We start from the raw sequence: 16,834 nt of genomic DNA, 5'->3' as shown, positions 1-16,834 counted from the left end.
CAAAAAATCATCTTCCCTCACTCCTACACTACAGCAGGTTCTATCAAGTGAAAATGTCCACTTTACCAAAGGTAAGTTTCTATACAGCTGATTATAAATAAGGTTTGGAATTTTTCTCTCAGTATTCAAAATTATTTCATTATGTACAATTGCAAAGAAAACTAGATGTGGTGACATTTGTTTATTGTGATTAACACTGCTGTCAAGCAGGTCTTGTCTTGGGAGAAAATATTTACCTTTTCAAAAGCAGAAACGTTAAGACACAAAGAACAAGGAGTAACATCACTAGGTAGAAATAAATCTGACATTCCAAATCAAATAATAAAATTACTATTTCAATAAATTTGTTGTTAAAAGCTTTCATGGTAATGAAATGCATGTTTTTAATAATATCTGCAGAGAAATACAAAAGTTGTGATTCTGAGTAAGGCTGCATCAGTTAATCAAGTAATTATTAGAAATAAATCAAACAACATCAGATAATCTATTAAAATTTGTACTGGCTTGGGGAACTGACTGCTTATGGTTACATATAGCAAAGACTAGTTTTGATGCAACAAAAGAAGGAACGTAGAAGCATTCTAAATGCAATGCACACTAGCTTAAAACAAACATTTCATTCAGAAGGAAAACAGTAAAAATGTATAAGCCAAAGTGATTCTAACATATAAAACAAGTAAGATCACAAACAAATCTTCTTTCAGACTAACTACTGTAAGTGCAAAAATCTGTAAAAGCTCTGACACGAAAGCCCTTCAGGTTCAAAGCCATAAGTGAAGACTTCAAAACTAGCAACTGTTAGTCTTGGTTTAACAAATAGCAATTAGACAGAATTAAAGCAAAACCAACCAACCAAAAACCCCCTAAAACCAAAAAAATCCTTCCTCAGTAGTCAGCATTTGTAAAGCAGACAAAGGAATGTAGGCCATGTGACCACCTCTCATTTAGAAATGAGTGAATCATATTAAACATAGCTTATTAAGCATGACTTGAGAGGGAATAAGTGCTGGGGAAATGGAAATAGAAACACCTACTTAGTTCATGCTTCCTACTATTTAATGGGAATTACGAATGTTAAAGCTCATCTTTTGCACAGATTTTATTAGTGTCTCTTGAGAATTCAAGTGAGGTTAGAAGTGAAGAGGACACTGCTGAAAAATGTTCTCCCACTGGTACCTGTCCCTTTGCTTCTTGGATGGACTATGAATTCACCCTGGGGGTGCAGCAGTGGTACAAATTCATGCAGCCCCCAAGTAAGATTATCATACGCACATTATGTTATGAGGACTGTAAACACAGAGGACAGTGGGAGAGGGAGGAAATGGTTTGTAGCTAAAGCAGAGGCCTTCCAGGTGATATTCAGGAAGGATAGTGCTATTGTTGCCAACAGCAAGCCTTAAGTTGTAGGCAAGGTTCCCCTCGCAGACACTTCAGCTTGTTACTAGAACCTATGGTGTGAACGGGAGCTTCTGTGCCACTGGTCTTCTGCTATTCTGTGGAGTTTATTCACAGTAGAGCAGCAAAGGCCTTGAAAGTAGGCAGAGGTTAAAAACAAAGGCCCCTGAAACATGAGCAGTGCTTTGAGTAAGAAGGCATTGAAGATGAGCTAGGAAGATGGTTTTTCCTTCAAGAAAATAAGGTAGGAACTAAGAAAGGAGGAAAAAAACACAACAGGCTAACAACACGACAAGGCACCTGTCATGACCTGGAAAAGTAATACTTTTCCCAACTATCAGAGCATATAGTCCAGGGCAGAGGTCAAGGGACAGGAGTTGTCTGGAATAAAAACACCTTATAAAAGGACAAGCTCCTTAATTTGAGGGAAGATGATGTCCACTAAGTTCCAGCTTTGCATACCTAAGAGCTCTAGAGCCAGCTTTCATTTAGACCCCTGTGACTCAGACCATTAACCACAGCCTCTATTGGTGCCAACCACACTGCACCACCATGGTGGTTTTTTGGCCTCACAGCTCATGTAGGACATGATAGTCAAGGACTGACCACTTCCAAAACACGATAACGATTAGGAGACTGTCAAGCAAACCACTGGCATAAAGCATGATGTTAATGAAAATTGGTCTAGTAAAATTTTGCTCTAAAGAGTGAAACTAGACTGATTTACCAGCCTTCTAGCTAGTAATCACAGCAATTGTTAAAACCCTCACTTGCAATACATAAGCTGAGCTGATACCAGTGAGAGCTCACAAGGAGAAGAGCTTGTTCCATCTGTTAGAGGAGAGCACAGAATTGGTGGGACTGTGAAAGTTTTCTTCAGAACAGATGTTTTCTTCAGAAACAGATGTTTTTCCAGTGTAAGCAGGATTTATTGAACACATTCCCTAGAAGCTTTAGCCTGAGGGCTGATAACCAGGAGTACACAACTGCAGGTAGTTTGAATGTAGGTATCAGGTTGCTCAGTCAACATCAGGAATGGCTCTCCTACAGTTGAACATCCTTGTTTGGTGGAGTCACTGATTGGAACTGTTGAACTAGCTATCACCAGGATCTGCTTTAAAGTAAGTGCAAAGAGTACCTTTCTACAGCTTTGGTATGTCTTATGAAAGCAACTACATCTTTTAGGACTCATCTCCAACTACAGAGTAATTCACCATTATGCATATGTACCATTAAAATTTCAAGATACAAGCTTTTCATAGCTAAGGTGAGAAGACAGACATAGCAGACATTAATTATTACTGAATACAGTACCAGAATGTGCTCAAATACTTCCCTACCACTCACAAAATCAAATTACATGCAGCTGCACCTAAGAGTTCATAATGCTCTGATTCCCAGAGCCTACTGCAGCCGAGTTGATGAGCTCACCTATTACACATAAAGAATATGTGCAACCTAGCTAACACCTTACCAGCTGAGCCCTCCAAAACACAACAAAGTGTGAATATTTATGCAATAATGTTACATTACTTTTAGTTACTTTTTTACTTTTGAGTAACAGAAAAGCACACCTCTTTCCCCAAACCACTGCTCTGTAAGCAGTCGTTAAGGGTTCAGTGTTTAAAAGAGATACAAAGCCCTAGAGAATTCGGGACTCATGCTTCACACTGAGCTGTGCCCCCTTTAGCATCAGTTACTGTGCCTTTCCAATGTGTAAGAGGCAAGAAAGCAAAACTGCACACAATGTTCTCAGGAATCTAGGTGTCCTCTTGGCCTCTTTTTAACTGGTCAACAGCTGAAAACAAGGGTTAAAATGAGCTTGAACAAAACAGTAATTTGCTGAGAACTTCAAGTCAGCAAACTTCTGGAAGCCACATAAAATTATGTACCTAACTCAATTCTGTGTAAGGGGAATAAAACTGGACACAAAGATGTAAAAAAAAAAAAAAAAACCAAAAAAAAACAAACAAAAAAAACCAACGTGCTAGTTGATATATTACTGAAAAATTGACTGAATTAGCTATAAACTTATGAGATTTCTTGAAGAAATTACTGGAGCCAGAGAAAATATCAGGATATGTAGTAACTCAGTGAAATACCTGAGAAGCTGACTTGATTTAAAATGCACAGATCACTCATGCTAAAAGCATGGAAAGGGGGGAAACCTAACTAAGCTGATGCTTGCTGTGTAATATCTCTGTGGATGGTCATCTGTCTTCCTGTCTGGGAGATTCTGAATGAGATACCACCTGCTGGTGAAATGATGAGTATTTTTGTGCAAGGAGTGAAAAGATAAATTAAGAAGACATTAGCAATGTCTCATGTAACATCAAGTGAGTTCTGAGTCATCATGAACAGATTTAGCCAGTAGCAACTCACTTTCTCAATGCTATAAGCATACAACAAATGGAGAAAAAGGGTTATGAATGGAAAAGCAGATGAGTGAGAAAGGAATTACTCTTTTTTTATTTTTCAGAAATTAAATATTAGTAGTCCAGCTACATGCTGCCTATTTCGTTCATCTGATAAACTACCTCAGAGTGGAGTATGGGGTGCAAAATAAAAGGCATAAAGTAGGGCTGCACTCTTGCTCTCTCTGCCAAGAATGAGATTAAATAAACTCCACTTCAAAAACACACCACTGCTTATATTATGCTGACTTTTAACACTACTGCTTCTAATACTGGAAAAAGGCAGCCATGCTGCTAACACCAAAACTTTTAGGTAAAAAAAAGCAAACTGATGACTTGTAAAAGCTTATCTTCATATTAAATCTTCAGGCAATTTACATGTTTATGTAGCCAATTACTTTAAAATAATTAAGGTCTGTCTACATCAAACTACAGCTAAGCATATCTGCTATAATGAACAGCACATTTTGAGTGAGGTACAGAAGTCTTCAAGCTGTACCTGATTCTCAAAGTTGCAAAGCTGAATTCATGCATATCGTTACAAATTAAATGAACACCAGCAATTCCCCAGCACACCTACATCACTGATTTAATTATATGCTTTCAACTCTAAAATGAAGATTTCTTCCATTAGGGGAAAAGCCTGAAGTGAAACACTAGCATCTCTCTTCTCTTAACAGATTTCTTACAGCAAACACTCCTCCTACTAAGGAGGAGGAACATTTCCCAACTTCCATCAATGGAGAAGAGCTTATCTGCTTGTGGCTGTAATGTGACATTGTCAAACAGCTGTATTTTCAGAGAAAACTGTCATCTGTTCTACCAAGGGGCTAGCGAGGCAGTTATATTTTGGGAAACTCAATCTATGCATAAATATTTTTGCATGTAAATTGTGTAATCATACACATTTATTATTTTCCAAAATGAGGAAATCTCATTACAGCTGTGTATCTGCTTCTTTACACAGTTCTTTACAGCTATCTCATTGTCTTTAAATTATCTGTCCATTAAAAAAGCTGTCAACACAGCTTTGGTTCTGCAGTGCAAGCTAGCACTGATTTCAAGTGTTCAACCTCACTCTCCCCATCAGTAACACATTCAACCAAAAAACAAACATAGAACAGTTTGAGTTGGAAGGGACATTAAAGATCATCTGGTTCCAATGCCCCTGCCATAGGCAGAGTCACCCTTCCTTAGACCATGTTGCTCAAAGCCCCATCTAATCTGGTCTTAATGCCACCCAAAGTTCTATAAAATATGAGAATAGCAAAAAACCAAAAAGTCCAAACTAAAGAAACTAAGCAAAAGAAAAATGAAATCCCCAGAATACACACTCCCAAAAGCACTCACATAATTTAAAATATTAACAGTTCCCAATTCAGTATGCAATTCTAATAACCCATTGTTCCACTTCAAAATAGCAGGAGAAAGGTTTTCATGCTCTGGTAAGAACATAAATCCTGAATACAGTAAGGCTGCTGTGTATTTTAGGCTAGGTAAGAAACTTGCTTAAACATACCAGCCTTAAGCAAAAGCTATTCTTATTTTCATAATCTCCAAGTTTTAGTGACCTAAACAAGAACAGAGACTGTACTTTCATCAATTTTAATTCAAAATATTAGTGTGAGTAGTATTTATGCAATGCACTGTGGCTGTGTGCAAGCCAGGAAAGAAAATGCTGTCCAGTAAGGATGTGAAATCAGGATTTAGATTTTTATACTAAGCTAACTACTTTACAGTCTGCTATTAAGGACATGAGTATATGGAAAAAAAAAGACAGGTGTTTCCCCATAACTGATGAGTAAAGAGCTCCTGGAAATAAACAGGAAAGTAACTCAATTGCCAGCACTATTTTCTTGAATTTCTACACCAGGTTTTAGTAGAAGTGAAGCAAGCAAGTTAGCTAGATGAAAATTTTAATATTAATGTTTTTTATTCTTAAATATTTATTCTCTTTACACTTTGCCTCTCTCCAGCCTGCTTAGATTATTGAAGCACACTTTACATCATGGTTTCTGAGCACTGTGCTGCTACCTCTTATCAGGTAGTTTTTTCCTCCTTCAGTGCCTCTTGCCTAGAAGGAAACTCCACATTGAATTTAAATGACAATGTGGTGTGCATTTTTAAACCCTCTGCCTCAAGCATGCATTGCCAACTTTGAATAATTATTAAGCAAATTTCATAATTAACCGAAGAAAGGTTTACTGCAATGAAGTTTCTCTCAGGTCTTGCTCATCTCACATCTTCTTCTATGGTAGAAGCTGCAACAATGTAAGCAGCAATCGGGGGATGACAAAAAAAGCACACATGCCTATCAGTCTAAACCAAGAACTGCTTGAAGGCAAATATTAGCTTTAGCTGCATACACAGGTGTGCTATAGTGACAGTTAGGTATAATTATAAGTCTTCCAAAACTGAAGATATTTCTAGTAACAACAGTTCAAGACAAAGATGAACTATACTGAGGATTGACTCTGTACTAAGCATTTGTATGAAGCATTTTGGATTTAACATGATTTTTTAGTCGAACATTTCAGTTTGGACTGCTTTCAACAGTTCCTCTTTTTCTCCTCATAAGGTGAAATGTTTTTATTCAGGAACTCACAGTGTGTAAATCATTAATTTAATTCTCCACAGAACTTTCATTAGAGAAGAGAAAAATAAGCTGCTTTCAACCCAACAAACAATAATACTTTGAGGCAAAGATAACCCCCCCCACTTCTATTACTCGGTTTTGTTTCCACAACCTCTTAGTCGATAGCTTCTTCAGTTATAATCTAAACCAACTGGTTTCTTCTTTAAAGAGAAAAGACTACATAGAATAATGCGCTTAAAATCAGCAGGTGACACAGGTAACAATCTGTCTCAGGAAGATGTCTGGGAAGCTGGCATGTAGATGCTGAAAGCACAGAAGCTTCTTTATCCTAAACATTTCTGTTTGTTTTACAGTTGTATTTTAAATAGGCTAGCAATACTTACTTAGGTAATTGTAAATTATACTAACAGCGTTTCCATAATTTTCCATTTACCTGAATCCATAACCTTAGTGGTACTCCAAGGAAAAACTGCCATCAGTTAAAAATTAGACAAATTTCATAGTAAGTGCAAAGAAAACATACCGAGAGAAATGTTTCAATGTTATCGTGAACAAACGATGCAACATCCTGCCAGTCCAGAATATCTCCAAGCCAGCTGTTTTGACGGTTTATGTGCCACTTGTGCCCTTTGTGTCTTCCAGAATGGGTTACATTCTTAAAAACAACAAAAACAGACATTCAGATAACATTTAGGGATTAGAGTACATCAAAAGCTAATGCTTTAGATTGATGTTTTCTTAATGAGGAAAAGATCAAACATATATCTAAATATTTACAGTTGCTTTAACTGGCATTCCCAAAGCAGAAGTGGAAGTACTCTGTACACTGGAAAAATTACAATCTGACAGAAAACTGTAGGCAATTATCCCATTTAATTACATATGAGTATGTTGTATTGATTCACCTGTTAAAAATTAACTTTACTGCTTGACTGATAGAATGGTATCTATTTTGTTCTTAATGAAAGCACACAAGAAAGAGGTAATGGTTTCAGTTATTGCCTACATAATTCACCGTTTACAACATACAAGTTTTCCCAGTATGGCCCATAAAGAAAAACATAAGCAGGAGCCCAAGCAGGCAGTTTTCTCACTGTTAGTTTCTACCTCTCCACAGGCAATTTTTAATCACGCTAAACCTAAAAGCCAAACGAGATGCACGAAGATTTCTTCTGACTGTACACCTCTGCAACTGCAACGCAACAAGACAACAGGACATGGCCATAAAAACAACAGCTAATTCCTTAAGTGGCTCCTCCCTAATTATGAAGTTCCCTATTGCCCAGTGAATATTACCTGATTACCATCTTGAATGAGGTTATTTGACTCAGTCTGGGACTGTGACAAGCGTTTCAGTGAAGGATGCCAAAATTCTCTGTAAGCATGCCTAAGCAAACCTGCTGACTACAACATCCTAGTCTTTAATAGAAGGAGACTTCTCATGTTCTTAACTCTGATTTTCACAATAAGCATTCGACTACTTGTTAAAATTTTCTGCAGGTTTTAGCCTTAGCAGCCTGCACTCAAAATGACAGCATTTTTTTTTGCCACACATGGCAAATAACATTCCAAGTGCAGTCCCTGCACTGATTTATCTAAGAGCATTACATTTTCTGTTTATTACAAATTCTCTCTAGATGCACTGTTACACTTTGTGATGCACAATTAGCAACCTTCTGTAACAATCCACTGCCAACACAGATCTTCCTTCTGAGCGAGCAATTTATTTAGAGTAGAAACATATGAATAGTCAAATCTCCTTCCAATATGCCTTCTGTATTGTAAACCATATGGAGACCTATCATCTGTTCATCTAGTTCTATATCAAAACTGAATTTCTTTAATGCAGAGATCTTCTTGAACCTTTAGAGGTACTTGAAGAATAACTGCACGAAGAAAATTGTTAATATAATTGCAATAATTTAAATATACAGAAGTAATTCAGGAATATGACTTCTGGATTTGGTATTTCCATTGCACAGTGGCTAATGAATTGCTTTTTCCTTTAAAAGGCAAACAGCATTGGCAGCATAACATTTTAACTCTTAGGAACTTTTCAGGAATTCAGTGTACAGAGCCCATTATAAGATGGTTGCAGAAATGCATCGTAAGAAACTTAATGAGAGGACAATTACTTTCTCACAATTTCAAATTAACAAAAGTTACATACACCATGCAAAAGAACAGCTGCCTTTTCCCAAGACCTCAAGAACATAAAAATTCAGCAGAAAGTGCTAAACTATGAAACACTAAGTATAAAAAGTGAGAAAACTGTAAAATGGCACAAAAAAACCCACTTAACTACTTAAGTAGTAGTGTAGGACTCAGCTCTGGCTATACTAAAACTGTGACTCTAGAACTGCATGTCTTACACACTAGAAATTTTTACCTTGGAATTTTTACCTTCTTTTTATCAACCTTTACTCAACCTTCCAACTTTCTGCTAAACTCTTCCTCAGAAATGCATATTTAGCATAATTACCCCATTGTACTAAGTGATACTTTATATGAATACCATTTAAATAAGTTACCCACCTTCACAAACCAAGAGTGATAAAGCCTGTCCCAGAGCTCCAGCACTTGTTTTTCAATCACTGCAGTGTTATTTACTTTTTCTCCTAAAATCTTATGGAGCTAAAACACATAAAAATCTTTTATTACACAGGACAGAACAAAACAGGCATCCACTGATGAACTTCAAGCTTGATGAATAACATAAGACTTTCTGTAAAGGCACATTTCAAACTCAAGTTATTAGAAAAATTAGTATCAGTATGAAATACACACTTTAGACAACATGGTTCACAATACAAAGACTTTGTTAAAAAGCATTCTGCTGCACTAAGAACCTCTTTCTGCTGAAAAACAAATGCCATCTCTAAAATTCTTAATCCAAAACCCCTGATCATATCTTTAGAGTAAATATTTCAAATAATTTGACATGTGTTCTAGATATCACATATATATGTATATATATATGTATATGTATATGTGTATATATACATATGTATATGTATATGTATATGTATATGTATATGTATATGTATATGTATATGTATATGTATAATATATATATATATATATATAGGAACCTTAGCAAATTCTTGTGAAGAAAGCTAGCTTAACTTTATAAATTATGATAAAAAATGTCCAGTGTAGCACACCCAGCCCACACAGAAATTAGAGGAGAGGGAGGGGCAGTGGTCACAATAAAAGTCTACATTGTCTATAAGAGAGGAGCTAATGCCAGTTACAAAAGAAAAATTACTCAATTTTATATATTTGATGCATTTTCACTGGGAATTATTATAATGATGACAGATTCTTCAGTTCTCAAAAATAAACTGTTCTCTGAACAGAAATGACTACTGAAATCACTCCTACTCTTCCTTCAAAAGTCCCAAACCAGACTGGACGGAATAAATCTGTCAACAAAATAGTTACACACATGGAAAAGAATTCTGAATAATGTATTCTTATTTCTTTTCACCTTTATTAAATACAAGAAATGAAAAAACCAAACCAAAGAACTGGAGCTTTCTGACAGCCCACTCTCACCTTGTGTGTGATCCATTCTCGGCCATACTGGTATACGTTGTTAGCTGCAGAATTGAGCGCCTTCTGAATGACCTGGGCTTCTGGCAGCCAGCTGGGGGGAATTTTAAAGAGGGAAAACAAAGTCAATTACAATATATTAGACCCACTTCATTACACCCAAAACACAATGTAAATTAAAATTCTGAAACAACAAATCATTACAGTTAAATTCATAGAAACTTATTAGAACTCAAATGTCTCCTTCTACATATCAAGAATAGATTTTGCCACAAGCAAAGCACAATTAAATCTAGGCCACGCCATTGCATTTAAAATCCTCCAAGGTTCCTGAAACCTTAATTAAATTGATATCTCAACTTTATCAGAAGAGATCTGCCTGTATGCTATTCACACAACATTTTTCTTTCCCCCCAGAGTTTCCTGCAAATACTGTATGAAGCAGTCTTATCTAGCTGCAAACACAACTTCTTGCATTATGACCTGAATGGAAGTTGTTAACATAGTTTCCATGAAAAGGCAACCAGCTGACAAAAGGTTTGGACATCAGTTATTTCTAAGTCCTCACCAAACCACCTGCTTGTGAATTTCTCCAGGGACTCACATCACTTTCAAGCAATATACCCTACTGAGCTACCAGCATTTCACCACTTGTGAATACAGGGCACACAATCTCTGCTTTGACTTTCTTTTTACATCTTGATTCAGTGGCACTTGTTGGAGCCCTTCCCAAACAAAATGAAAGCATTCAGGAAAACAGAGCTGCTGTATTTCTTCACCTGACTGAAGATCAACATGGAAGCTCATCTATCTGTATAATGCTTCAGAAATGTTTCAGATTGGAATTCCAAGATATTCAGTCACTCACCTCTAAACATAATACGAGCATCAAGCTATAAAAGCTGGTAAAGCTTCAGGGACTTGGCAAGAGGTACTCTTAATGAGCTAAAATAGTGTTATGGATACTTCAAATTTGGATGCAAACACTGGAAGTAAAAAGTTATGCTAGAATTCTGCAAATTATTTAACTAGTACTCCGTAGTTTCATTATGTAAATAAGCTTCTGACAGACAAATTTCCATTTTTATTAGTCCAACTAAACAGTAAGGCCAAAAACACAAGAGATGCCGTGCAGGAATAAAACCAAGTACTTTAAGTGCTTTCTGTTCTCATGATTGTGATTACTTTAGTAATGCTAAAGCATGTATTATTACAGTGGTTATTAACTATATCCTTCTAATTCTCTCTTTGAAAAATAGTTTTGCTCTTATAATACAGCATCTGCTTTCTTTTAATCTTCCTAAACCACCATCACTTTTATTTAGAATGTTCCCTTGGAAGAGTCAACCACTCTTATTCTGGAGAGATCTTTTTTTGCTGGCATTGTATCGGTATCTTACATTTGCCCAATGTCTGTTTATCTGAAGCAGAATGAAAGCCACCTGGAACATGTCCCCTTAAAATCACAGTTTTCAGTCTCACCCATTCCCCCTTTGATGTTCATGCAATGACTCATTTCTCATCCATTTTTCTCTAGATGCAATTCCCTCAAAACCTTCTCTCTCCCTTACTACTCGTTTTGGTGCTTACTTTAGCCATTACACAGACTAAACCTTACACACTTCCCACTGTGCACACTATACACATCTACTCCTGACAGGAATGGCCCTGCCCAACTGATTCACACCCGACTCCCCCCCCCTCCATCGTTCTTTCCACCCTGAACTCTTCTTCAGTTCACTCCAGGAACAATGTCTTCAACTCCTATTCCCTCAAATGCACTCCACATCCATATCTCTACATGTAAAAAAATAATTTAGCTCTATCTTGAAACTTTCTAGAGAGAGCATTATTTTCTTTCATAGGAAAAAACGAAAAAAAATACAGATCTCTTTATTCTCTGAACTATACAAGTTTATTTTCCACAACTGTAGCTAGAAAAGTTCACGCAGCCATCCTTCACCAGCAAAATCCAAACAGTCCCCAAATGAGACACTACACTGACAGTCCTCCAGAGTGATGCATAAACACCCCTGCTGCCTGAGAGTTTAGCTTTTATATCTGCCTGTGAGAGACACCCACATTTCTGTTCACTTAGGGGATTTTTTAAATTAAAAACTATGCATAAGAGCACCTGGAAGCTTGTTCATCCACCCTACACTATTCGCTTAACTTCAGCATTCTTACTTTGCCCATTCTGGGTGACTGGCTACTGTCTCATTGATCAAGCTGCTTGTGACGTGAATCATGTGAACGCTCTCCTGATGCACCTAAATTAAAGAGAGAGAGGAGAACTGTTATGCACTGCAAAATACAATTATACTTAGATTCAGAAAGAATTTTTTTGGGGGGGAGGGTAGGAGGGGAGTGGTATTGGGAGAAAGAGGGTGGGGCAGTGGGGGGGAAGGTAAGAAGGGGGGGCAGTAACAGTTTGTACATTTAAAATGTAATTCTTCCAGTGCAAACAGCCCACTATGAAGAAAGAAGTTCCATTAACCCACATAACACCTAATCAATACAATAATAAATTCTGGTCACTAGTAATAGCAAATGGACATTCAAACATTATCACATCAGTGGGAAAAAAAAAATCAACAATCTCTGCCAAGAGAAGCACTTAAACACAAAGCAAAGTTTCAGATACAACTTTTTAAGCCATGAATCAAAGAACTATAAAAATTAATGAATACTTAGCTCTAACATGATCAAGCCTGCTATGAAATGCCTGACCAAATAAATTCTTCAGCAGGTATTATAAAATACACCTTGTATAAATATCTTAATAGTCCTCTGATGAATGTAAGGGAGCTTTAGGCAGGAATGTTTGCACAACTTCTAAAGTTTTCAATTTTAAGTACTCAGCATTACATATGCCTACATTTTGGAGAATGGAGATTGACATCAGAAGCCATTGATCTTTGTTCCATAACTGTATTCAAGTCAGATAGTCAATCTCCATTGACTGTTTCAAGTATGAACACAGCTCCATTAAGGAAAAAGGAAAAAAAAGTACATGACTGACCTCTTCTGGTGAGCAAAAAAACCCCACCCAAACTCAATCATAAACCAAAAATCAATTTCAGAGAATACCTGATCATGAATCTCAGTACATTTAACTCAGAAAAGGATACCAGGAGGTTATTACAGGTAATTACACAAACAAATTGATAAACACACGTTAATTATTTTGCAAATGTTTCTGATGTGAGGTAAACTAAAGAGAAAAAATTCTAAGTGGTTCTTCTGTTAACAAGGAAAGTGTCAACAGGATACAAAACAAATCTGTTCTTGTAATACATAAGGCTAATAATTTTTTCACTAGAATAAATTTTGTACTTCCAAATGTCCATACATTAGCCTCGTCATATAGGTAAAAACCACAGAAATACAAATAAATATAAATGCTGTGATTTTGATATGTTTTTGTCCATTTTATAGTCTTGGAATGGTGACAAGTTCAACTACAGAGCAATTAGTTCCTAAACATTTTGAAAAATTCTTTAAGCTATACAATCTTGTATAAGTATCAGTAACCTTCATCAGCAATGAAAATGAACTCTCTGATCATATTTCGTTAGCACACTGTACCTTTGCAGTAAGGAGAAGAGCTAGCAGAAGGGTTCCAATCACCAGCAAAAATATTATGAAAATGCTGATTATTTTATCTAGCATTTTCTCCAACCACACGATAATCTACGCAGAAAAAAAAAGAAAGAACAAATTATAGCACATAACTCAAACTTTAATGACAGCAATGCTGTATGTTATGTGACATTATTGTTATTTTTATTTACAATCACAGTACAGAATCAGGCTCTAATCAAACAGCATTTATGCCCAAGCTTGGAAATGAACAATTAACAAGCGATGTTAGCATGATTAAGGTCATGGTATGACATGTGATTTTGCAAAAAACATGTACACATTACCACACAACATGGCAAGCTCTCTGCAAAGCAAGCAATAATTCAACAATTACTTACTAGACCTAGAGAAGTACCTAAAGAAGACATTCATGTCAACTAGAACCCAGAAATTTGTCTTTGTTTCTTGTCCTTCAGCAACTTGGAAACTTACAGATATTGTCTGCACAGTAAAGGACTTCAAAGCTATCAAGGTATACTTTAAAGCACAACTATAACTTTCATATTTAAATAGCTAAGAGCCATCTAAATGACAAATGAGGTATTTTTCCAAGTAATAAAATTTTTAAAGCTGCTTCATCACCTTCTGAACTGAAATGGGACAGGTGGGTTCTACATTATTGAATAGCAGGCCAATTATTCAGCACCAACTATTTCTATCTACCTCTAGTCTCAGGAGGATGCTCAGCATTAAGCATGCATCAGGAAACAGGCACGTCTGTTGTTCTGTCAGTTTATAAAAAGGCCCATTCTATACATGTCCATAAGCAAATAGTGATGCCACATTTGAGTAGAGAAATTCTGATAATGTCATTCAAAACAATGAAACTGCTCAGTCACATGACTTTGCAGAGTGCTCTGGAACAGTGCAAGCTGAGCTTGATTTCATACACAAATTGACTGTTTACATAAAAAGCTGTGAAAGCACATGCAAGCATGACCAAATACATTTTCCTAGCTCCTATGGTTCAAACACCAGGTCTATTTCTACTCCATTTAGCATTACTACAGGAAAAAGCAACAGCACAATTGTAAAATTTGTGATTCACGAGAACTGAGGTCCAAGCTAATGTGTAGTAAGCAAAAATTATGTATGCAAGTTATATATTCAACAATTAAGTTGGTAGCTTTTTAGTTAGAAAGCTTATAAAACTACTAATATGCATGCTAATGGTTTACATTAGTTCTTTCTTCATTATTTACCCTATCCCTACACATGAAATTGACCCTGGAACAATGGACTTCTCAGACTGCTGTGTGATGATTGAACTGGTCAACACTGAAGTTAGATCACCTATTTGAAAAAAAGTAAAGATTTTTTGTGTGTGTTCATCTGGTAGCAGCTGAGCAGTTTATATACATCAAGTAATTATTTTAAACTTTTTTAAAGTTTTTACAACCATCTCCTTATTTGATCTAAATTAACACAAGTTCTTGTAACACAGTCTGCACTACATTAAGAACTGCAGAAAGGAACTCAGAAAACATGAGGGAATGTGAAAAATCTTTTTATATTTATGTTTGGTTTTCAGCTTGCTAAAATATTTCAGCAATCAGAAATGCATTGCCAGTGCTGGAGGGAGGTGACCAGCCTGCAACAGTACTGCAGCTCTCTGAAAAACTTTGAGTAGCCCCTACACAGGACATATATATGGCATATATATAGGGGTTACCTCTTTGGAAATACGGGATTTGCTGTGTCCTTCCAAGTCTCATGTACATGTAATGATTAGGCAAGAGAAGCAAGAAATTAAAGTCATTGTTTCAAAGGACAAAAAAAAAATATCACCAAGAAAACACCACTGGATAGGGAGGGGAAGAAAATTTTATAGCATAGACTTCAAAATGAAGCTATTAAAAATTAAAGCTGCTCTTGTCATTGCAGACAAAGTTCAAACTGCTATTTACTTCCTATGTCAGAGTTAAAAGAAATCCAGTAGTCTTACATACAGCACCTTAACCAGATTCACTGAATCCTTGTAATTGGAAGTACTGTCAGAGATTTCCAAAAATGCTAGGCTCAATGATTGTGTAAGGGGTATCCAATGGGTGGAGGTGAGGTTGAATGCTTTAGATGTTTTGCTATGTAGCAACTGCTGGAAGGTCAAGCTCCAGAAGACCAGGATGAGGACTCTCTCTGAGATGGCACATGATGGACAAGGTATATTTTCCAGACACTCATATTGAGGGGTTCCAATATGCCTAGACTGCCATTAAGGTGCAGCTGCAGCACATGCAAATCCTGGATTACCTTTAATCTAGTTAGTAAAGTCATGGCAGCACTGATGGTGCACTGGTACCAGCAGCAGCCTCAGCCATGCAAGTCCACCTCGTCTCCATTTACTCAGGAAGGTAGCCCAAGGAAGCCTGATAAAGCCAGCTTTGGCAAGCTTACAGGTACTGCAATTACACCTCTCAACAGACTTCAGGGGATCCAAGTTATGTAAGTGGTATAGACACATCACAGCAGAAGACTGAACTGGATTGAATATCATACAAGTAAAAGCAGATAGACCATATTCACTTAAGGCTATATTTACTCTTTTTTCCCTTCTATTAAAACATACTTCCTTCCCCTACATTAACCCATAACACTTAAATTCCTCACCCTTTCAGACTCATAAATAATGCATAGTTGCAGGTAAGCTACTCACTGCAGGGAAGCTGCACAGTTAAATGCCTGTGTGGTTTACTTATCACTGGATCAGGTCCAGACTTCACTCTTACCCCAACCCTGCCAGACCTCCCTTCCACCCTTCCTGTAAACCATGGGCATGCACACAGAGACAAACATGTACTGACTAAATGCACTCATTAGCCAGAGGCTATGAAGTTTTATATTTGGTTCCAAGCTCCCAGTCTAAAGGTTAGTCAACAGCGGAAAGCTGAGGCTGCAACAACACCCGAGATTATGCACAGGTAAAGGAAAGCCAGGCTCCTAAGCTACAGAAGGTCACACTTGTAAAACCAAATTGAAATGTTACTGACTTGTGATAGCTTTTTGTGGACAGTCTATCTTTAACCGTCAGAGTTTTGAAAGGAAAGGCTAACAAAGGTTTTATTTTAATTTAGCTCATAGTAAAAAGGTTTTTTATGAATGAGTTACGCTCTATTGAACCCTCCTCAATTTCCAAGTACTCCCTCTTTCAACTTTTGGATGATGACACAAAACATATTACACTAAGCTGTAATAGAACTCAAGTCCATACCTAAAAAAATCAGAAATCCTA

At 36.7% G+C, this 16,834-nt stretch overlaps 1 protein-coding gene across 2 annotated transcripts in view; it reads right to left on the bottom strand.

Annotated features, from left to right (window-relative positions):
* The window catches only part of TMEM245 (transmembrane protein 245), a 74,891-nt gene that overhangs the window by 29,085 nt on the left and 28,972 nt on the right, over nt 1-16,834 (bottom strand). For both annotated transcript variants that reach the window (XM_056484067.1, XM_056484068.1), the window contains 5 exons: nt 13,549-13,653; nt 12,148-12,230; nt 9,964-10,054; nt 8,941-9,039; nt 6,929-7,060 (listed from right to left, as the gene is read on the bottom strand). In XM_056484067.1, the coding sequence (XP_056340042.1) occupies nt 6,929-7,060; nt 8,941-9,039; nt 9,964-10,054; nt 12,148-12,230; nt 13,549-13,653 (510 nt within the window). The remainder of the gene's footprint in view (nt 1-6,928; nt 7,061-8,940; nt 9,040-9,963; nt 10,055-12,147; nt 12,231-13,548; nt 13,654-16,834) is intronic.

This window comes from Oenanthe melanoleuca, chromosome 2 (assembly GCF_029582105.1).
Source record: "Oenanthe melanoleuca isolate GR-GAL-2019-014 chromosome 2, OMel1.0, whole genome shotgun sequence".
NCBI classification, from domain to species: Eukaryota; Metazoa; Chordata; class Aves; order Passeriformes; family Muscicapidae; genus Oenanthe; species Oenanthe melanoleuca.
The sequence above is the reverse complement of the archived record's forward strand: the minus strand, read 5'-3'. Positions and strand labels throughout refer to the sequence as shown.